This window comes from Semicossyphus pulcher, unplaced genomic scaffold (assembly GCF_022749685.1).
Source record: "Semicossyphus pulcher isolate SPU_LCO1_2020_fin unplaced genomic scaffold, fSemPul1.0.p SCAF_10, whole genome shotgun sequence".
Lineage (NCBI taxonomy): Eukaryota > Metazoa > Chordata > Actinopteri > Labriformes > Labridae > Semicossyphus > Semicossyphus pulcher.
In genome coordinates this window covers 7,741,171-7,764,515 of record NW_027211604.1, presented here as the reverse complement: position 1 = coordinate 7,764,515, position 23,345 = coordinate 7,741,171, and the positions used below count along the sequence as shown (strand labels likewise).

Sequence of the window (23,345 nt, the reverse complement as noted above, 5' to 3'; positions counted from 1 at the left end):
AAAGCAAATATTAAGCATACAGAGCAATTTAAAACAGACTTACCGGTCACTACCAACTTTTGTAACCTTGCAACAGCAAGCGCTGGTGAGAAGCGCTCTGAAATTGAGGTCACTGGCGCTGCCAGGGCAAAAAAGCGCCGTTACAGGGCACAGGCCCCTAAATCTTTATATTCCGTAAATACAAGTAATGTAATAAAGTTTTCCGATCACTTGGTGTATGTCATCCAACAACAACAAGAAAACAAAATGTTCTATTGCTGAAAGGTAACAGCATATTTCATGCATGCCCACATATGGCATGCCTGGTATATCATGAATCTGGAGTTCTGCTATCTTTGTTCATCTGTGTATAATTATCTGCAGCTGCATTGGTCACATTTTTCATGTGCATCATATTTTGGGCCGTGGAAAAGATGCGAGGAGGAAGCTGTGAGCCTGCTTTTCTGTCAATGACCTGGTGGTCTACTCATTTAAAAGCACCGACTGACCTTAGTCAAATTACTTTTCCAACATGTAAAACATACCTGAGCCCTCCAGGTTATCCACGCTGTGACCGGGAGTGTATTCGAAGCCACACAAATTCTTTGACACCACAGCGTATCTCTCCTCCTCCTCCTCCTCCTCGTCTTCTTCAGAAAGCAGAGTGGCTCCCAGATCAGAGCCCAGAGTACCCGACATGAAGTCCATGGGAGGGATGGGGGTGTTGGACACGCTTGGACTGCTCTTCATGTGCCTAATTAATTGTGGGGGAAATACTGTACATTAATAAACAATATGCGTTTTAAAAAAGCAGCTGAGGTCAGATAACGAGCAGGGAAAATAGTGCAAAACAAGTTTTAGCATGCAGATTGAGTGCATATTCAGAAAGGTAGCGATGCAGAGACAAGGATGCCTGCAGTGATTTCCCTGATTACTTTCTCAGCGCTGGTGTGTGTTGTGCTAACACAATGGAGTTGTAATTGGACTGGATAAAGGATATGTGGATGGGCAGGGCTGTCACCAACATGCCTGTTATCTCGCCCACAGCTGTCCTCCGTGATGGCTCGCATCCCGCCATAGAGGAGAAGCATGCATAATTACCAACTCTATTTACTGATGTCAGAGCAGCATGTTAGACTAAACCCAGTCATTACCCTCCAACACGTGTTGCCACCGACTTGTCAAGTTTTCCAATGCTCCATCAGAGGTGTAATCAATGGAGATGTGTTTTTTTATCGCTCTGAAGAAACAGAGTCTGCACAGTCTGGCTGACACATGTAAATAGCAGCATTATAAGACGCTCAAATACCGGCCATTGATATGCAAAAACCCGAACTATCAACAGCATGAAATGAATAAAATTACAGGTGTCTTTTCTTCTGCGCAAAGGAAGTGACTTTGAACAAATAAGTGATGCAAACACACTGGCTGTAAGTGATCTAATGGTCCTTTCTTAACCAGAAGAGACATCAAATCATAGAAAGAAAGAAGTCTCCTGCTTACCATGCCTGCTTGGCAACCTCATATTGGTAAGCTCTGGTCAGCTCGTCCAAGTGGGCCTGCAGAATGGACTGCATCTCCTCGTGGTGGGCAGAGCTGAGAGTGGAAGATGACGGCTGGCCAAAGGTAGCGGCTCCAGGAGAGGAGGACCTTCCTCTCAGGGGAGGAGTGGGACCTCTCTCCTCATCGACTTCATTGTCCAGACTCTGGTGGCGGTAGGTCTGGACGGACATGGGAGGAGCCCAGCTGTTGCTGTCATACCTGGCAGGTGGACAAAATGTTTTCTGTGTTAGTCATTACATCGGCTTTGCTGTAGAGATGATTTTAATGATTTTTTTGTCAAACGCAGGACTTATACCAAGTAGCATATACATACATGTAAATTCACATACACTGGTTAAGGGCCCGATCAGACAGAGCGCAGCAGGAGGGGGCTTTTTTGTAGTTGTTTTCAATGAGTGGGACACTTTTTGCGCGCAGCTTTTTCGTTGCTGAGGCCTCGCCTTATCTGCTCTGTGCACCTCACGTTTTTAGGGAAACGCTTTGAGCACCTCGAGTTTAAAAAAACGGCCGACGTCATTGGCGTTTTTTCTCTGCATTCTCATTGTCCAAACGGATGAATGGAGAGGCAGGCCTTCTGTCAGTTTGCAATATAAGAGTTGTGTGTCATTAGCTGTCATTAAGAGGTTAATGACAGCTAATTATTCGGTGGTTGCCTTAACAACAGAAAAAAAAAAGGTGCTGCGAGCTGCTGTTTTTTTAACCGTAGGCTTCAACAAAAAAGGCAGTGTGGTGCGCCTCGCGTTTTACAGCCTGGAAGAGGCGTTCTATCTGATCGGGGCCATCATGAAACTGCTATATATTATTGTTTATAGTTAGTTCCGACCAAGTAATCCGATTGGACAAGAAGCATTCCATGAGTGCCAAAATAGAGCACAAGATAACTGGGACTCTGGGTCTCTCTGTGTATCACTCCGCCTCAGCCAGGTGTTCTGAATACAGTTAATTAACATTACAGCAGGCCGTCAATCAACCAGCAGACTCTTATTCACTGGTTGATGATAAATTTAAACAAACAGATATACTGTATGTAGCCTACATCATACAGAGTAGCTGATCTGTGGTAACTTGTAGACACAGAGTGCAGGAGACTGTTTGGGTTGCTGGGCAACAAAAGTGCTGTTTCAGTAAACTGTGGAACTAGTTGATTAATAGACAGGAAATTAGAATGTAATCAAACATCAAAGATTACAATGAAAGAATAAGACAAAAACAAGGACACAAATATAACGAGCAGCAGGGTGAGCGAGTGTCAAAGTGACTAAGGAGGCTATATATATATACTGTATAAATCAAGCCCAGTATGGAGATTGATATATATGATAATATGAGATTATCTTCCTACGACCGAATCACAGCCATGATGACATTCAGTACAACATCACTCCCTGTCGTGTGATATTGCTTAAATATAGGCCTACTACATTGGACTCTACTATACTTGTATTGGTATCTGAACAACCTCACTTTGCTGCACAAATGATTGACACATTTAAGTGGTTTAAATATGTAAAGATGTTTCTATATCAGGCTAAATCCGGCCAATATTTATCAAAATAATAATTTTACTGAAAAATAAATGTGTATTATAGTTTAAATAAAGTGTATTTTTGGTATATGGGGGAAAAAGAGGCACCCAGAGGTTGATATAAGCATCTTTTGAATTGTGTAGCTCTTGTTCAAGCTCTCTGAAAGAAACACACACACACTATCTGGGCACAGGTGCAGGATATTGTGACCTCAGCGTTTGCATGTGTTCCTTCAGTCGAGGCGTGTTTTTGTGTTTGTGTGTGTCCGTTCCGGGGCAGAGAGATTGATGAGATATGAATGTGTCTCACCCTCCTCCGTGGTTTTCCTGAGGGTAGCGGTCAAGGTCAACCTCGGTACCAGGGAGCGGGTGCATGGGTGGCGGAGGCAGGGGGATGTTCGCCCAACATGTCCCATTTGATTTAGAGCCCTTTGTTCCACCCTTCACCTTCTTTTTCTTCCCGACCTTTGCACCTGGGGTCGATAAAGAAGGCAGGAACTTTCAGTCTTGTCTACACAACAGTGAAAAAAAATCCCTGTTTGCTTTGCACACAAACATCTTTCTACACTGGATTCACCCTCTCATATACAGCACTGCCTTGAAAGCTGTCTTCTATCTTTCTCTGCTATCTGAACTTTTTTAAACCCGTCTCCCACCCAGCGTTCGCTATTTCTCCTCTTTGTGTCCTGACAGCACATTAGGACTTTTTCCAAATGTTGACATTTCCTAAAGAGGCATCAAAACCTGCGGCAAACCACTTTAAGTTGCTTTCATACAGCTTGCTCTACTTTATCTCTGGTAAGCCTGACATTTAGCTGAGCACACAGGCTATTGTGCAAAAAAAAAACCCCGGACATAAATGCCTCAATGACTTCGGTAAATGTATATTCCGTGTATGAATAAGGCAGAAACACTGAGGGATTTTTCCGCCATCACTAATCAAGTTAACCCTAAGAAATGCGTCATGATTGTGTGACATTTCTAGGGCTAGATAAGCTCCCAGGGTAGAATTGTGATGAAGACAGAAGAGTAATTAAGAACATTATCCTAAGGGTCCATTTTCAGTGAATATGTAAATAAATTTCCTCCTTTTTATTCGCTCTTCCCCTGCTTCAGTTCACCAACTCCCTTGTGGTTATTTTCCTGGAAAAATAAAGCCCCACTACCTGCCGTTTCATGGCCAACCGTTGCTTTCACTTGCCATTCGAGCACTGCTGCAGTCCACAGGGACCCGAGATACATCATAAGAAAGCAAACATCACACCAAATAAAAACAGAATTAATCTCTATCGTCATGGTGGCTCGTACCGCTGCCAGGGCGTCTGTCGGTTAGCGAGTAGCCCAGGTTTGCCATTTCCTGCTGGGCTTGTAGGGAAGCCTTCCAGCGGGGATCTGGCCTGTCCACGGCCAGCTCGTGGAAGCTGTTGGACTGGAGTATCTGCGTGGTGGCATAGGGGGTGGGCTGGCTGACTCGCGCCGGGCTGCTGTAGCCTGCCTTCCCCATGAAGTCAATGCTGCTGTAGATGGCACCATCAGACAGCATGGTGCCCGTTTTCTCCACCGCCGCAGACGGCAAAACATCTAAAACAAAAGCGGATTGAAAAGAGAGAAGGGATCACAGAGAGTTGAGTTGACATGAAGTTAACGATCTTTAAGGTCATTAACACTCCCTGCTGCTCTGGCGCTCGGTATTAGTTAAATACAGGTCTCAAATGGACTTGATATAAATGAAAGTGATTATCTACAACCATAATTAGCATGCAACGCGCTGTGGGAGCCCGGTGGAGTGTTCACGAGGGGGATATTCAAACAGCGCTAACCTTCAGCTCTACTGTCATGCACATATAAAGCCTGCAGCTCAGCAGGGTTCCAATTGGCTGAGAGCATGCAAACACACAAATACACATCACAAATACATAAAGTTAACGAGGAACTGCATAAATCCTTGAGAAAATAGAAAGTGCAAAGTATGGGAACAAATGAGGGGCAAAAAGTATATGCAAATGCCATTAAGTGAAGCCAAATATCAAGCTTGTCAAATCAAATTAGCAGAGTAAAGCCCTCAAAGGCTCTTTTAATTTGTATGTGTGTGTGTGTGACGTCCTGTCACCGTACTTCCCAATGGATGAGCATCAAAACTGTCCAACCAGGCATTGCTGAAACTCTATTTTCCATCACCCCAACCCATGTTTATGTGTCCTACCTCCTCGGCCAAAGTTGCTGCCGCCCTTCGGACTCCCCAAGCCGCCGTTAGCCGGGAGGCTGGTGGAGGGCCAGGAGTCAGCCAGCCAGGGGAGGCCTTGGTCGCCCGCTTTCAGCAGCCCCGGACGGCTGTGAGAGACAAAGAGAGCGAGCAGAGGGGGTGAGACATTGTTAAATCTCCAGGCCGCACCGTAACAGTATTGCTCATTTTCTTCCTGCTGCATCAACAACAAATTGATGTGAAAACTCATTCAGCATATTCTCGCCTGTGGAGCAGCCCCCTGCGCACACAAGCGACAATAAACAACAGAGAGACATAAAATGGCAAGTCTATAAATCAGACTTCTGCCTCCCCTCAACTCCACCGCTACGAACTCTCCCCGGAGATACAAAGCAGGCCTAAACACACACTAAATCCACTTTAGAGCCTTAGCACAACAGAAATTTACATTTTAAATTGAGAATCATGGACAGCCTCTGGCAGATCGGCTACACTGGTGCACTGTCTCCATAGCAACAGAGACAGCAAAAGCCCATTAGGTGGTTTAGGGAAAGCTACCGTGTCATTTTGTCTTAGTGAAATACAATGCTCATGAATGCAGGCTTTGACTTCAAGGTAGGAAAGTTGTGGGCGGCAATTCAGGGAGAGGGAAAAAAAAAAGACAATTTACAACCTCTTTGTATCAGCGGCTGTAAAGAGCGGCGAAAACATTCACATGCCTCGTGCATCCCGCTCGCATATGTTTGCTTAACGTGCAGCCACACGGGGAATTTTTCCACTGAGCCCGGCTCGCCAAGTGTCAGGGGAATTGTTCACAGCTGACTTAGTGATAGCTCAAAGGTGTTCAAACAATTACGTCAATAATTTCCATTTTAAAACACACAGGAATATACATACATTTGCATACATTTACTGAGCAACACACCAACACATGTGGGATTATACAGTGTGAAGAAGCACACTCATGCACACCAAAAGGGTCAGGCAGGAAGAAAGTGTTTATTTTTAGTCTATTATTTGCAACATTTGTTCTAGCTCTGGGCTTATCTGCTTGCTTAGGTGTGACAAAAAGGAAAGAGGGAGGAATAAAAATGGAGATTATTTCATTTTCTGCAAAGCAAACTCTCTCCCTTTCCCTCGCAGTTTCGGTACACTTTGATTTTCACGTGTCGGCTTCGTTTTTGGGCTTTTTTCGCGCAGGCAGGAAAATTCTCACAAAGTGGAATCTCAAGGTCTAACACTTTGTTGTTCAAAGCAATCACAGTGCACTGTACGCCAAGCTTTTTCAAACAGCACATTCATCACCTCTCCCCTCCTCCCACGACCTCTCACTCTGCCAACATCCTCGGATGAACTGAGAGGCAGCCAGTGAATAAAACAGCGGCCCACCTGCATTAATTGGTTAGCACTCACTTCAAAGGCGTGATTAATGATTTCATCAAGTGTACATCAGGGCAAATCATACACTGATATGAGCAAGCAGGGGCGAATATTGGAACATGTATGCAAATTGCATTCATCATGAAAGAACTCTTCATTACAGGTACAACAATGGGCTCTTGTCATGGAGGGCGGACTGAGCGTTGCACTGAAATGTCAGTGGAAAAGCTTTAGCTGTGGGGTTTCTTTATTTTTATAAGTTAATTTAAATTCTCACCTTCCATTTCGGATCAGGCCTCTGTCTCTTTGGAATGTTACTAGTGGAGAAAAGAGAGACAGAGAAACACAAGTACAATTATTTCATCTACAAATGTATGGCACCGGCATCAATTTGAATGACTGATAAATTATTGCTGTCAGGAATGTAGGCGGCGAAATTCCTCTGATATTTTCATATAAAACGCACAACGTAAAGACATACCTGCTCGGGTAAAGGTGAAGGACTGGACTGCAGTTGAAAAGAGAAGGTAGATAGAGTGTCAGAAGTACGAAGGTAAACAATTACATCTTGATGAAACGGAGGGCAACATTTACGTCAAAGCACTGCAGCAGCATTTTCTGCATTACTCTGATTGCCCAGGGGGATGAAGTTGAAATGAAGGTCACACATTTGACCCCCTTGTAGCCTGGGGCCTCAGCATCATCATCATTTTACTTATTTATTTCTTAAAAATTACAAACTGGAGCGTGGTGGGCCGACATACAAGTGAAATGAAATATTCAATCATTTGAAACAGGTGAAAACACACTTTAAATCACTGTAATAAGGTCGACGTTGGTTCAAGAAATCAAACATTATTCTACGTCTTCTTCCTGTTAAACTTCTATATCTGCTTTAATATGGAAATGTGGTGTTTTGGAATTAAACTCCTCAATATGTTTTGAGCGAGGGGATCAGAGAAGCAGCACTCAATCATGTAAATCCCCATTGAATCAGGAAATCACGGCACCTCTCCCCACGTCACTACAATGAAAGCTTCCGTACACATTATGATAATGGCACGCGGCTATATGCTTGACTCGCAGAGGGATGAGAATATTTCATACGTTAAACTCGGCGCGCCTCGTGTTAATGTGCAAACAACACCAGCCATGGTCTGGTAATGGAAGGGGATGTTAAATTACTTATCTCGCATGAATGTATTAGAGTGTTGAGGTGCGCTGCTGATGGAACTCAGCACAGTTGATGCACATCAGTGCACACTGAATTAAAGTCAATAGGGCCTATTTCCATCTGCGCTGAATATATTCCCTTTGTTCTGCTTTTTAGCCGGCTCAAATGGAGTCGCATCTGTGATGACATCAGCTTTCATTGGAGGGAGAGGCCCGGCGTGCTTTGAGAGTCTGTGTTGATGCAGAACCATGTAAATTGATTTTTTTTTTTTACCTGCATAGTTGCTGAGTCCCTTCCTCTTTTTCCTCCTCCAGTACAGCCAGGCGCTGAAGCCCATGAGGACGATCCAGCAGGCCCCTCCCAGACCGGCGATGAAGGCCGGCTGCTTGACCACGTCTGAGATGCTGTTGTTGCCCTCCGATCCCGTCATTATGTCCCGCAGTTCTGCACCTAAGGGGGCAACACACACAAATGTACACCACACACGTACGGGAAGGAGACAAATGAATGGTTGAATGTCGATTTGAGACAAGCGGATTAACTAATGACTGTATCTTAATGGCTGCTGTGCGTGAAAATCATTTGGGATAAAAATGGATGAAGACAAAAAAATCAATACATTGCTTCAAAACATGTCTCAAAAGTAAATAACAACAACATAATAAATCAATAAATTCAAACAAAGAACAAAAAAGGTGTACACTGTAAAAAAATAAAGGCATTTCCACTAAAAGCAAAGGATCCATTGTTCAGGTCAAATAATGCAGGAAAACAAGGACAGCAAATATCCAACATCAAGACACATGGAGCACATAAAAAACATGGAAGTGTCTTAAAAGCAAAATAATAATAAAACAAAATAAATAAAGAATAAAAAGGCGGCATCAGTGCATCCAATATGTAAGCAGAGTAAATCAATTCAGCAGTGCACTTATCAACTTGAGCTGCAAGACACGAGATTGACAGAGCAGCTCTGACAGAGTTTGATTTTCTGTTGCGGCTACTGTGCTGTGAAATTAGATTCACAGTCTCCAGCAGGAACACCCCCTCCGCCCCTCCCACCCCCTCCACCCCCCTCCCCGTCATTAAGCTGCGGTCCACAGGCCTGTGTTTCCCCTTTTCTCCGCACGTTAAGGGTGTTATTATATATCAGTCAAAAGTCACAGATGAAGAGCATCTGGCCTGGGCTCCCGTATTGATTCTGGGCTTATATACTCTGGGCATCCTTTAGCTGTTTGATAAGATGTGATAGTCTGATAAGCTCCTACAAAAACACTGTCTACTTTGTTAGCGCCAGCTGCCCACATATTAAAGAGGATTATTGATATGGCTAACAGTACTTGGCACTGTTACCAGACACTACACTTAATGAAACGCTATTGATTTCTCAGTGGACGTCTGCGTTAGTAAAGCGCAATCTTCTTTCTTCAAGTGCAATAAATTGATAAATCATTTTTCCTAGACCCCCCTCAATCTGTGACGGAGACCCAGGCCCCCCATTATTAGGTCGTTTCATTTGACTCCAGTTGTGGTGCGAGTGTGAGTGGATTACCCAGGATGATGAGCTGGGGTTTGCTCTTGACCCCCACCCCTGCGCTGGTGCCCGCAGCCACCTCCACGTGGTACTGCACTCCAGCCTGCAGCCCCCCGACCACCACTGAACGGATGGTCGCGTCCACAGACTTATTGACGTGAAAGCGGGTTTCGTTGGCCAGACACCAGATCTGACAGAGACGGACACGGCAGACAGAATTCACTGTGAGGTTTTACAGTACATTAAATAAAATATTCAGTGTGATGCAGTGGATCAGGTGCGCGGTTTGATCGTACCTTGTACTCCTGTATGATGCCGTTCTGTTCGTCAGAGGGAGGAGGGTCCCATGACACACTGATGGACGTGCTGTTGTGACTCCCGACTGTCAACACTGTCACCTGCTGCGGAGGCGCACCGGGTGCTGTAGGGTCAAGAGGCGTGAAAGGATTAAAGAAACATAGGAAACAAAAAAAGGATAAAACAGAGCAGCATATTGTTTTTTCAGAGAGAAGCAAGTCTTCTGTTTTTTTCTCATGTAAAAGAAAGGATTTGTCTCACCCTCTACCTCTATTTATATTCATACAGCAAGCCATACAACAAAGTCTTTTCTAAGCCAGTGTAGCAGATGGCTAGCTAAGCACTTCATCTCAATTTCATATAGTAATGGCGGAATTTTTGCACACAACTAGGATGCACTGGGACCTAAAAATGCACCATTCCTCTATTATAGTGAGTTTCAAATTCTATTATCTTACTGGCATCATAAGATGGCGCCAGGCCTTTCACTTCCAAACTGCACATTACTTACTGCACAAATGATTCCAGCCATTCCAAGCAGACCAGCAAGTTAAAACATGACTGGATTCCCCCCGCTGCCAAGAACGAATGGCTGAGCCCAGTAGCGCACATCACTTCCATAATGGATTAGAACCATTATGACCACACGTAAATGCTTCCAAAGTAGCTGTATTCAATTCTGCATATCGTATCTGATGAAAATGGTCAATCTCCATGTCCTATAATGAGGATTTTGAGACGGTCAACAGAAAATCTGTGCCTGACGGTGCCAAATTCAAATTCCCTCTTTTAATGGGTCGTTTTTTTAAATGTATCAATCTGTCCTGATGACCTGCGTCGACATATCTGTGATTTAAAGAGACTGCAGGCGGCGGGAGGCAAACACCGCGTCTATGCAACTCAGCAGATCATCATCTCTCACTGACTGCTCTGGGCACATAGTTTCACATGGTTCCCATTAAAGCTATCATTATGTTCTGACTGAGTGGGTGAAATAAGTACTCCGAACACAATTAAGGAGCTGCAAAATAATAATGCTATCTGCAGCGTAATGTAAGCAAGGCACTGAGAGGGACAGCAGTGCGGAGGAGCCAAAGCAGGTGGGCCATGACGCTAGCTAGATTTACTTGTTTGCCACCTGGACAGAGAGCAACATGGTTACTGTGACTTAAATTCTCCAGATGGGGTTGGCTCTCTAATTGGTTGGAGTGATATGTAGTAAACATGTGCACAGTGAGGCAACAGAATGGAGTCTGTTTATCTGTAGTTTGGAGTAATAAAGCCGGGTATCATCAGTAAAAGACTGAACCCTGTAAGTTTTAGGACATCTGGGAAGGTCTCATGAACTAGCCCAGTTAACTAATATAAGAAGGTAAAACAACTGAGTTGGAAAGATGAAACAAACCTCCCTGAATGACTTAACGTGCTTGAAAGAGAGGATGTAAACAGAGGTGGCAAGTAGGCACAATATATGACAGCCAGGCAGTTCAAAGGAATAAAATCTGCCTTATGTGACACAGTTTATTTCTAATACGTTTAACAAATTGACTTGTCCATATTCAGACATTTGGACTGTATTGATCCTCTGAGGCAGAAAAAAAACAACTAGCGCAGATAGACTGTCACAATGTATTGATGGTTCTACGGTTCAGAAAGCAAGATGACACAAAGAATGACAGGCCGACCAAATTACAACTCAGGAAACGATCCTCCACTTAAAGCTCCTGTGAGGAGTTTTTCGCTGGTTCTGAAACAGACTGAAATTAATTCTGATGACTCTATATGAGCTACAAAAGCAAACCAGACCATCAGCGACAAGATTGATTATTTCTATATAGTTATTTTTAATGCCTGACACTGCTGGCAGGGGGGGTAGGTGTCAAATGAAGCGATTAACTGCACGCTGCCTTTGTTTACATTTTACAGGGTAAACATTTAAAGTGAGTGATACATATGACAGTTAAACAAAGCAGGATGAGACCACCACTTAAGCATGTACAGGACAAAAACAGCAAACAGACAAGAGGTACAGCTTTGTCCACAGGGGGCGCCAAAATCAACAGAAACTGAAAGTTCCTCACAGGAGCTTTAATATATATTTATGGTGGAATATCACCGAGCAGGGACAGCTTGCTTGGACAACTATTTTCCTAAAAAATGACCAGGACAAATTCAGGTGGACCGTTGTGGAAGAGAATCAACTTAATTAATCATTTGGATGTTCTATCAACGCTGAGTGAGCCTCTCTATGTGGCTCTCTGGTTATCCTAACTCAGGCAATCCATCATTATTGTCGGCCAAATTTCACAAAATCAAATCACAATCATGAATCTACTGAGAGAAAAATAACCAAACAAAAACAACTGATGGAGCCCAAATTGCAGAGTTTACACAACTTCAGTCAGTGACAGCTAGATTATCATTTATCTTTTATACACAGACACAAAGCTGCTCAGTATCAGAGCTGCAAAATCCAGATGTTGCAGGTTCGTGCTCGCACGTGAGCACAGAATAATAGTTATAGCTGGGAATTAAAAATGGTTCTGTAGTGGAAATTGCACATCTGGATTGTCACTATCTTTGGGCTGGGACTACAAGCTGTCCATCTGACAGTTTTTAAAAATATATATTCTCCACTCAGAAAGGACAAAGAGACCATGAGGACAGTGTTTCGTTGAACACTACTTCACAGGGAAGTAGCTTCATAAGATTTCCATGGGGCAACAGAAGCAACTGTTTTTTGAAATGAGTAGGATGAACCAAACAATCATGGGAAGGCAGAGAATTAAAGTTTCAGATCGTTCTTTAAGCCAAAGAGGACATTTTACTCGAATATATAAATGTGTATTTTATATAAATGTGAGTGCTCCATCATGCAAGTAAGCTTTCATTTCTCCAGAGCCATTCCACTTGTGCTGTTTCAGCAACCCGATGGAGCTTGTCCAGTCAGTCAGAGGTTTACATTAGGAGAAGACAGGAACCATTAAGTGTACTTCTGCCATTTCCACATGTACGTGAACGATCCCTGAGGATGAATAATGGCTACAATAGCAGTGATAATGACTCAGGAAAACATTACAATAAATGGTGACAACAGCAGAAAAGGTCAGAGAGCGTGTTCTTAACTATGTGACTAATACTCATATTAGGACTCGTGAACACTGTGGCTGGAGAGTAATTTAAAGCAATTAACGCTTCCCATGTCTGAGGGAACATTTTGGTTTTTAGTCACAGCTGTGCAATTAAACAAAAGGCACTTAAGCTGCTTAATGTCCTGCTATATAAAGTGCTAAACATAACCTGTTATGCAAATGAGTGCATCAATTAAGCTAATTAATTCAGGAATTAGCAAACATTTCAGCATCTACATAACTGTCCCCACGTAACACTAGTGTAATGTTAAATTAAATCTATCCAGGCAGGGTCAGGAACTCTATTCCACACAGGATGACCTTGTCTTTTTCCTCGCTGACCCCTCCGTATATCTTCATCTGAACAGCTACACCTGGAACTTCAGCACACCGTAGCATTTCCTTTGATTGGAGTGGTGGAAAGCCTGAGGATACTATTGGCTACAGTGATGACGGTGAGGTCATAGAGCCTACTGCCTCTGGCCACTTTTCTTTCCCTAATAACTCATCGAAGGATTGTGAGGATCATTAATCTTGATACACTACTTCCCCCTCTATGGAGTGGGAGACATCAGCTGTCCTGACCCCCAAGACCCCAAAGACGCCCTCCGCTGGGTTTTCACAAAGGCACAGCAACATTCCCAATCTGCCTTTGATGGATATCGAGTGGTTTTTTCTCCAAATTGTGCCGAGCAGCAGATTTTTTGGCTTCACAGTTTCTGCACATCAAGCCAATTTTTCCTCCTCCGTGGTGCCTCCTCTCCAGAATCCCAAATAACTAGATGTTCCCTGGTCCGCAAAGACCTCTAGTGATCCTGTGTGGCCGTTTTAATTGGGCTACAGCGAGCTGAGTTTCTCTTTTTACACCAGTGGTTTCCCCTGTTCATAGTCCACCCCCCTCCCGATCCTCCTACTGGGAGGAAGATGCATTAATGGTCTTCAGCATGACTTGTTTCCAGTACGAGCCCTGCTCCAGACAGTCCAGCTGATGCAGCACCAGAATTCAGCAGACACAACCCAACTGTTCTGAAATATAAATGCAAGTAAGCATTCTTGACCTTGGAAACAGTAGTTTCCCAACTCAAGAGCCACTGACTTTTTCTGGAGCTTGGTCACATGGTGTTTATCAGTGAATGGAGTTTGCTTGGTTGTTGTTGTGCATGAAGATGGATCTGTTCCAGCAAGAGCTCAGCAGGGGTTATAAGGTCACCCACAACAATTTAGGACTTCCTGAAATAAACAAGTTACGACTTCTAGAAAAAGTTAGTAAGTGGGCCTTGAATTAGGGTTCTTAAAGAACGACTCTGAAGGTTAAGAATTGATTTCTTTAAGAGCCAAGTGTTAACAAGAAGTCGGAGGAATGTTATGGATGAAATCACAACAAATACTTAATGGGCATGTCAATAGATCCATGTCCATCCATGCATTATCGATACTGCTTATCCTGTTCAGGGTCGCAGGGGGGCTAGACACACACACTGACACATCTGACACATAGAGACAGACAACCTTTCACGCTCACTCTCACACCTACGGGCAATTTAAGAGTCACCAATCCAAAGACATGCTTAACGAGCTTAACAAGCTTAACAAGCTCAACGGGCTTAACGAGCTCAACGAGCTCCGGCTTCCTCCCACAGGAAGTGCAGCCCCTAGATCCATGTCAATGATTGTTAAGCATAACATATTTTCTGATAAGGACTGAGAGATATTTTTGAAGGCTCTATGAAAGCTAATTAAATAGAAATGAAACTAAAAACTGCATCGCAAGGTTTGTCTAGGTCCAGACCTTGAATCGTCTGTTCCACCGAGTTAATTATTTGGTCCAGGATTCTGACATGAAACAAAGGTCTTTCCGGCACGACACAACCATCCAATTAGTGCCATGGTTGGACAAAGGACGAGCCAATAAGTGATGGTAAGAAGCAAATGTGAAACCATCAACGGCGACACTCATAGTCGACACGTCTTCTCAATATGTCTGACATCGTAGATTGGTCTTACTTTCCATTTCTAAATACCTGGCAAAAACAGTGTGTTGGCAAAGCTGTGCACCAGTTTCATCTACAAACAAAGCTATATTTAGTCGAATAGGTGGGTCACAAATGGCTGGTTTGAGAAAAAAGGAATCTATCTCCGCCATTGAAGCAGTTAGAGTGAAAGCAATGTCAGACTGAAGATGGTAAAAAGTGTGTTACGAGTTTACAAGTATCCTCTATATTTGGGGGTTAAGACTAATTAATTAAAGAAGCTATACTGAGAGGAATCCATACTATACACACTAACATGGTGAATTAGACTCACTTATCCTACAAACACTTATAAGTATTAGTAGCTGACCAATTGACCTGCACTACATGAGAACAAGGAGGACACCAAGTGGTATCACCAATAGAGCTCACTGTATGTCTAGAATGTGTGTGTGAATGTGTGTGTGTGTGTTGTTAAAGGCGGGCGTCATATCACACAGGTCTGGTTGGTGTGTGACGGAGACATGGCAGCAGGGGTCCACAGAGGAGCAGAGAGAGTCGGGCTTATGTCAAAAGAGACAGTTCTTGCCCCCCCCCCGCCCCTTTGCCTACCGAGCCACAGAGGCTCGGGTCTGTCACGGACCCCCACTGCGCCGTCTGGGAGACCTGTTTTCACACACAGGGGACCTGGCACAGCCGCAGTATGCGTGTGTGGGTGGGTGTACTTGAAATGCCATTATCCATTACTATCTCACCACGAAGCCATTACTAGCGGCAACTAAATATAAAAGTAGGTAGAATCGTTTAAACAGGAGCATCTGCTCATGCATAAGTAAGTTAATCTTACGTTTCTTCCTATAGAGGCAGCTGAGGAATCGTTTTTTGTGAGAAATGTGACACGCTTACCTTCTTCCATGGTGCGTGCTGTCATAGATTCACTGTCTGCACCCTGGAACTCGTTGAAGTATGGCCGCACTTTAATCTCATACACGATGCCTTTCTTCAGACCTGAGAGAGTTATGTCCCTCTCTGAGGCGACCTTCAGGTCTTCTATCTGCCACGGCCCTGGGGAGGGCAGACCTGACGTCTGCCGGTACAGAACCCGGTAGCCTTGAATAAACTGGGATGGATTCTCCACCTGAGTAGGAGAGAGAGTGGGATGAATACATGCTGTATGGTAATGATGTAGGAGGTGTTGTACATCTGTGTGTGTAAACTGCTTTGGAGCTCTGTGGATCAGTACTCAGTCTGTGTCCTCTGTCAGTGACAATGCACACTTAGTTAATCATACAGTTTAATTAGCGGCAGAGACGCAAGAAGCCAAATGAAGAGAGTTGAACAGAACCCCTGAGTAGGAGACCTGCGGCACAAAATGCTGAATCACAACAGTCAGAATATTTTCCATTCTTGCTGGTGCATTTCCAGAGAACAGTAAAATATGTAACAGATCCAACTCATAGTTATGGATTGCTAACAAGGGCAGGAGCAGGAAAAGGCTTTTACAAGCAATATAAAGCAGATGTTCCTCATGCAACCAGTCCAACTATACAGTATTAGATGAATCTCCCTCTCCTCTCTTTCTGTATAGCCTCAGTCTGTATGTTGTTGTAAGTTTGGGGAATCTAAAATCCCGATAAACACTTGATGTAGCACTACCTACTGTGTTACTTGAAAAGGAATTTATAGGTTTTAGGCCTTGAAATAAATTGACTTTCTCTGTGTTCGCTTTCTTTGAAGATAACCACAGTGTACCTACTCGACACTTTGATTCACTGCAGTGAAATCTTGCATTTAGTTGCTGCAACACATAAACAGCAACCAGACTGCAGAGTTATTGAAGCAAAATAGTGTATCGATTAGTCTCCTGAGAAATGCTTGTTTTCAGTACAGATACTAGAGAGGATGTAGATATGTTTATGTGTATTTATGTTTATGTGTATACTGTATATGCGAGCCTGTATCTAAGTTATATTTTTATCTGTGTACTGTGTACTTGGTGAACAGATAGGCTGCAAGAATGTGTGTTGTTGCCTTTAAACTGTCTTGTGCAAAAAATTCGATAAGGATCCCAAAGATAACTAAACATGTACATTAAGTGTCACAGTAGCCTGTACATATTGAGTGTGTGTTTCAGGATTAAGTTGGGGTGTGAGGTGAAGTCTGGAAAGAGGGTTATGGAGACCTCAGCAAGTGACACTTTGTCCATGAACCCAGCTTTGTCACCGAACATTTAACTGAGAAAAAGATTGTAAATTAAAGTTTTTTAATATGGCATCTAAAATGGAAAATGTAGATGTGTGCAATTGTTCCAGCAGGACACCCACAGGGCAACAAAGACTTGAGACCACAGGTACATCTCTAACCTGGTTGACATATCTTACTGTATCCTCAATTTTAATCTTATTGGGACTATAATTAACAAAATGGACATCATGCTGTATTGAAGAAGACTTGAAAATAGCGAATAAGACCATAAACGCATGAGGAAAATCAATCAACTGAGAAGTAGTGTTGTCTTCCGCACTTTTTTTTACACAGACTTCTTGCAACCAGTGTATACTCCCCCTGCTGGCCACTAAAAAGAATTCAGGTTTAAGGCACTTCCCATTAGCTTCACATTTGAAACGTCTACTTCTTCCAGAAAAAAGCATGCTTGTGTCACAATCCACACAAACATTTCTTACAGACACGTCTGCTTGACATTGAGCACGACATGAGTATTTTCCCACAAACAGGGGCTGGTAGAATAATGTCCAAGTTGAACCGCATACCAAGGTTTATGCTGTCAGTCTCTAAGCACTATTAGAGTACATGGCTGTTATACTGACAAGCATGAAATAGCAGACTAGTGTAAGCCCATTTTAGGTGTGTCATTAACCTACAGCAGCAGACTGTGGGGACACCTTGCCAACAGACAGAGAGAACATTTCCCAGATAAAGGGCTGGCTGCAAACTGCCTCCAGAAGTGACACATGTAGCGACTAATGGTGATGTATTTGTCCTGAATAGAAACATTAGTCTTGATTCCTGCATCACCTCAAACCATTCTAAATTGATGGAGGACCATCTGTTCAGACTATGAATGTGAAACCAGCCCATCGTGTTGACTGTGTGTGTGTGCTGCGTTATCCCAAAACATCGAGACACGCAAAGTGTTGAGATCTCAGACAAGATTGGACTTTTTCTGTGAGATAACTACTTAAAATGTTAGAGCTACTTACAGTCCATGTGACCTGCACGGAAGTGGAGCTAAGGACCACAGGGTTATGCATGCTGACCACCACATCCCCCAGCTCCTTCTGCACACGGCGATGGTCCACTCCCTGTGCTGTGGGGCTAATGTCTATGAGACAGAAAGGAATATATGCATGTAGAGCAGAATCTCAATGATCAGTAAGAATCCATTAAAAAGCCATAGTTATTTCTGTACCTTGAGTCCGCACTGGCTCAGACATGGGGCTAGGGTCCCCGAGCCCTTGAGCATTGACCGCCCTGATGATGAACAGGTAGACAGTATTGGGTCGGAGGTCCGTGACTGTGAACTCGGTGGTCTTCACGTGGTCCGCCACAGTCTGCCAGCTGTTACTCACCGACTGACTGTAGAGAAAGCGTGATTAAATCTAATTAATTAGGAGAAATATTTTCCCCGCTATAGAAGTCATGCAGACAGTTTATTTTGGGCAACACTACTGGGCCGTGTTTCTAGAGACTGGGGGCAGAAACGGCGCACAGTAATGGCAGGAAATCTTTTTAAATGCTTCCTGTCATCATCAAAAAGACTGATCAGGGTAACAATTATGAAACATTCTCCTTTGTATTTCTTTTAGTTAACTATTTGATAAGGAAAGAAAAAAGCTGGCTCTAATGTGCCAATCATTTTCTGCTTGAAGTGAGCTTTTATTTGCCAAATTATAGGCATTCAAGTTTCCATAACAGAACATTTTCTCCCTCTTGTAAAATGAAAGAGATAAAACATCCGGAACATTCTCCTTGAAACTGCTGGCTTGATTGAATGCCCACAAAAAACACCCCCCCATCTGTTAGTGCCATGAGAGTTTTCGGGGTCACTAAATGTAGCCAGAGGCCATAGGTCACAGACATACCCAAAGGCCTCGATGACATAGGAGGACACCGGGGAGCCCGCCTCTGGCCCCTGTTCCCATGACAACGAGATACTGCTCTTGGTGACATCAGTGACCTCTGGCTTGGAGGGCGGCCCTGGGAGGGCGGACGCGTTGTGAGACATGAAGTCTACGAGGTCAGGGGAGTCTGCCAAAGAGGAAGACAAAATTAATACCTGCAGAAGCAAAGCATGTGAGGTAATTTTATGCTTGGTATGCAAATATTGTGTTAATTTTTCACGTGAATTATTTCACAGAAGCAGACCTCTGACATCCAAGTAGGCATTCCATGATGTTTCTCCGCTGGAGCTGGTGGCAACACAGGTGTATAACCCCAAATCAGACAGCTAAGAAAGACATATAAGAACAAGCAGCCCATTTCAGAGTCCTAACAGCAAACAAATTCAACCCTAAGAAACTAAAAGTTTGTGAAACTGTCTGTGAAACTCTTTAAAGATTTTCTCCGCCCTCTCAAATCCTAAATAATGCAGCTTCCATGTTGTTCTCTGTTGCTGTTTTCCACTCAATCCAATAGCCTTTGTAACTGTGATCCCAGATGGTTTGTACAAGCTCTTACGTCAGTCTGGGCTTTTGAAGGAGGTTCGCAGCTAGTAGTACAGTAAAAATGCATTAACCTCCACTGGCCTGCATTTGGCTCGAGAAAAGCCCGAGAGTGGATGAGAGGAAACTTTAGCACCGGCCAATGAAAAAAAAAAGAGCCCAGTAAGAGCTGACATTAATTTTCTTAATTGATTTCCTCCAATAATAGTCACCCTCCATTCCCCGAGTCATCAGCATTACCATCATCAGTGCTGACACAGGATATAAGTGATATGACGGTCTATTTTATATTGCCGATGCCTTAGGAGCTGCCGACAGCTCGGCTATCTCTCAAGAGGGAGAAGAAGGGAGAGAGTGACACAGGCGGAGCACTTTGACACTGTGACAGGACACTGTATATCGCAGTCCCTCCATTATATAAGGCCCTTTGGACTCCTCTCGCTGGTTCCTGTCCTTGAGTCCTTGAGTCTAACCGCTGCCTCAGAGATTCAGGCTAAATAGCGGCGTTTAACATCTTTTAAAAATCAATACCCTATTCATATTTTAAAAGCAACCTGACTGCACTTGTCCATTTGAGTTACATTCAGATGACATCAGCTCGCAGATGGTAGAGTTTCTCTTTCATCTTCCGCATGCAATAGAAGGGAAAGAGGTGCAAACACAAAAACCGAGTTGATGGCCAAAGCTGCCAAAATAAGACCGGCACTGCCATAAACTGGAGTTAAGTTTTTATACTCAATATAACAAAAAGAGATGCTCAGATACATTTTTCTTCTCATACATATTCGGATACCTGCACTTGCAAACCTGCTGATATTGAGTTCCAGTCCAATAGCAGTGCAATCATTCATTTTTAACATTAACTAAACCTGCAGCGACGTGATTGATTGCTATCATTGTTTTGAATTCTGGCTCTGGTTAAAACCTTTTATAAAACATCAACACATTTATGAATAGAGTGAAGGCCAGAGAAAATGTTGTTTGAGGGGGCACCGGTTTAGACTAGTGGGAAGAGCAAGCGCTCTATATACAGAGGCTACAGTCCTTAACCAAACACTGTATACAGTCATTGTCCTTAGCGCAGGCTCGACTCCCGCCCCCGGCCCCTAGCTGTGTGTCATCCCCTACTCTCCTCTCCCAATATTTCCTGTCTCTCTTCAGCTGTCGAAACCAAAAGCGGTTTGATTAACTAGTTTGACAGTAACAGAAAAATATCCGAAATAGTCTAGGAATAAATAGCAACCCTCTATGGAGATAATTTTTTGGCACATCCCTCACTGTTCTCTCTATTTTGGACAGCCTGTGTGCTACTTATCTGTCCAGTATGGGACAGTAAACATTGCTTGTGCTGAAAGTAGTGCTCAAGCTTTACATACTGTTCAATTCAGCATTTCAATGGTGGAATTTCCCAGTTTAAAATACTGGCATAAAGCTGATTTTGCTAGCTAATTCTAACTCTAACTCTTGGCTAGCTCTCTCTCTACTTGTTAAATTCTTCAAGTCATTTTCCATCCATGATGGCAGCACAGAGCAACTTGCTGTGTAAGATTCTGTTTTGGAGCAACTAACAAGATATGATCTCTAGCTGGTTTTCTTTTGGGTATCAGATCAGTGAACGAAAGCTTTTCAGATAGGCCATTGGGGAACACAATGCTACATGCTATCTCCTGAGCATCTCTTTGCATATCACTACAACCCACCTTAGTGCTTTGGATCTGAAGGCTGCCATGCTCCAGAAGGGAAAAACGTGGATCCTTTCCAAGCAGACTGGCCCCGTTTTTTCTCCAGGTGACCGTGGGCTCCGGATCCCCTGACGCCAGACACCTGAGAAGGGCCACGCCTCCCAACGCCTGCGTTTGGTTGGATGGGCCCTGCCGGATGATTGGTGGTGGGCGGTCCTTCAGGGCTGAAGTGAAACAATCAAGGAAAGGGGGTTAGTCATTTTTGGAATCTATTTGTAGCTCTGTAATTTTGACGTCATGGGCTTGGCATGGAACAATCACTCTGCGTTCTATCAAGTTAGATTCTGGTTTGATTTGTGAAAAAATAGACATGACCTTATCACAAGGTGTTAATTTGTGATTGCAGTAATTGCATGAGTGTTTGCAGGCCCAAGATGTTCGGGTTCAATCTGTTGGATTTGTTGTGAGGGGAAGTGACTGTTTTGTGAGGCTTTTCCACAGTAGGGCAGTGTGCTCATGGCACTGCATCACACCTTTGAGCTTTAATTACTAGGGGAGGATTAACGATGCTTCACCCGCGGTGCTAATTACCATACCTTCTTTATAACACCTCTCAACACATTCTGTCCTCTCTCTCTCCCCCTGCTCTGACTCATGGCTGCACCTCCTCCCTCTGTGCAACCCACCTCCGTAGCCCCCCCAAAATCAGTCACACACGCACACAAAACTAAAGTGGGAATTAGCATGCCAAGCAGAACAACAACTCATCTCATTTAAAGCTTTTTAAAGCATGTTATATCATCCAGAAAACAGCCTCTGCTCTCTGAAACAGTAATTTCTGGAGTGTTAAAGCTATGTAGGCCTTGTAACTACCCCCCCGCTTCCAATTTCCTTGCGGGCTCCTCTCCACTCTTATCAGGTCCGTCTCCATTCGCACAAGCGTTTACAGCAGGTTCCCTAAGCCTTATCTTTCATCACACCTCCTTCAGCACAATGAGGAACGCGGCAACTCAAGCAGAATAGCCGAGACTTCAGCTACAAATAGGTGCAGGGAGAGTAAGCACAAGCACATGTGATATGCCGGTTATTATGGAGGCTGAGGAGTTAGCATTTATGTCGCTATATAAACACCATGTATCCTGGTGTAGGCAAGCCTTAAGTGGGATTAACTGATATGTTATGTTATATGTTATGCGTCACCAATTAGTCTTTATAAGCAGCAGCAGAAGATTTCCAGGAAAACATTGCATTACAGCAATCATTACAGTGATAACAGAACCACCATCAGATAGCTGTTCCTTATATTTAGCTGCAGCCGTAGTAGAAATGCAATCATACACTCCACCCTCAGTGACAAAGGTAATAACAAAATGTTGGTTTGAGATTGTGTATCACCTATTAATACCAGAGGCTGCTCAGGCTGCAAAATAAATGGCTTTCCAGAAGGTTTGCAGATAAAGGTCTGTTGTTGGGAGAGCTAATTACTTGTTGCAAATCTGCTACTCATTAGATGTTGATTATAAAAACATTGACAGCATCTAATCCAAGCATCTATTTCTACAAACACTGTGGCACCACTGGTTAAGATGAGAGGTGAGGGGTAACTCCCGGGTCAGGGTCTGTATCCTCTGATCCAGCACCACACCGGTGGCCACGTTCGCCTCAAGGCATCCTCGGTGTCTGTAGGAATCAGTCAGACAGGTCGAGGTGATACTACACTGAAAAGCTATCTTGTATCAAGCACTCATCCCCTGTAGACTCGAAATATGGCTTGAAAAAAGGAAAGTGTAGCTTGCTGCTACATGGAGGGCAGCTGCTCCGGTCAGTTTGGATTCTCTGCAGTCAGAATTCTAAGAGTGACCCAGTTTCACATCCGCAGGAAATTGTCAAACGTCTCTATCCGTGTGCTCAGGAGGTTCAGAGCAAGTTCAGGCAACAAATGTCTACATACAACGCCTCTGTTTTGATCGTCACACACTTATTTCCTTAGCTTGCATGCTAATGTATGCAGTGGCATGTGTGCGTGAGAGTGCACGGCACAAGAAGTCTTTAAGTTGCAGCGTGCTTTCAAGTCTAACTGGATAATTGATAAAGCTGCCAGTCACGCATCCGAGGCAACGTCCAGGATGTAGCACAAGTCCATATCTGAGCCTTCAGAAAGTTTTAATTCATCGGAGGACGTTGTTGCACACCTTAAATCTTCACTTAGATATGGAAATGTGCGA

General features: G+C 43.7%; 1 protein-coding gene across 1 annotated transcript in view; it reads right to left on the bottom strand.

Moving 5' to 3' along the window:
• Nucleotides 1–23,345, bottom strand: part of LOC138595835 (roundabout homolog 2-like) — an 88,548-nt gene that overhangs the window by 4,808 nt on the left and 60,395 nt on the right. Inside the window, exons 10-24 of the mRNA XM_069667303.1 lie at nt 21,139–21,344; nt 19,143–19,224; nt 18,860–19,025; nt 18,187–18,353; nt 17,978–18,099; nt 15,663–15,894; nt 9,655–9,779; nt 9,377–9,548; nt 8,098–8,268; nt 6,928–6,967; nt 5,271–5,398; nt 4,376–4,648; nt 3,378–3,540; nt 1,483–1,740; nt 525–733 (exon numbers count right to left, since the gene is read on the bottom strand). Coding sequence (XP_069523404.1) covers nt 525–733; nt 1,483–1,740; nt 3,378–3,540; nt 4,376–4,648; nt 5,271–5,398; nt 6,928–6,967; nt 8,098–8,268; nt 9,377–9,548; nt 9,655–9,779; nt 15,663–15,894; nt 17,978–18,099; nt 18,187–18,353; nt 18,860–19,025; nt 19,143–19,224; nt 21,139–21,344 — 2,514 coding nt within the window. The remainder of the gene's footprint in view (nt 1–524; nt 734–1,482; nt 1,741–3,377; nt 3,541–4,375; nt 4,649–5,270; nt 5,399–6,927; nt 6,968–8,097; nt 8,269–9,376; nt 9,549–9,654; nt 9,780–15,662; nt 15,895–17,977; nt 18,100–18,186; nt 18,354–18,859; nt 19,026–19,142; nt 19,225–21,138; nt 21,345–23,345) is intronic.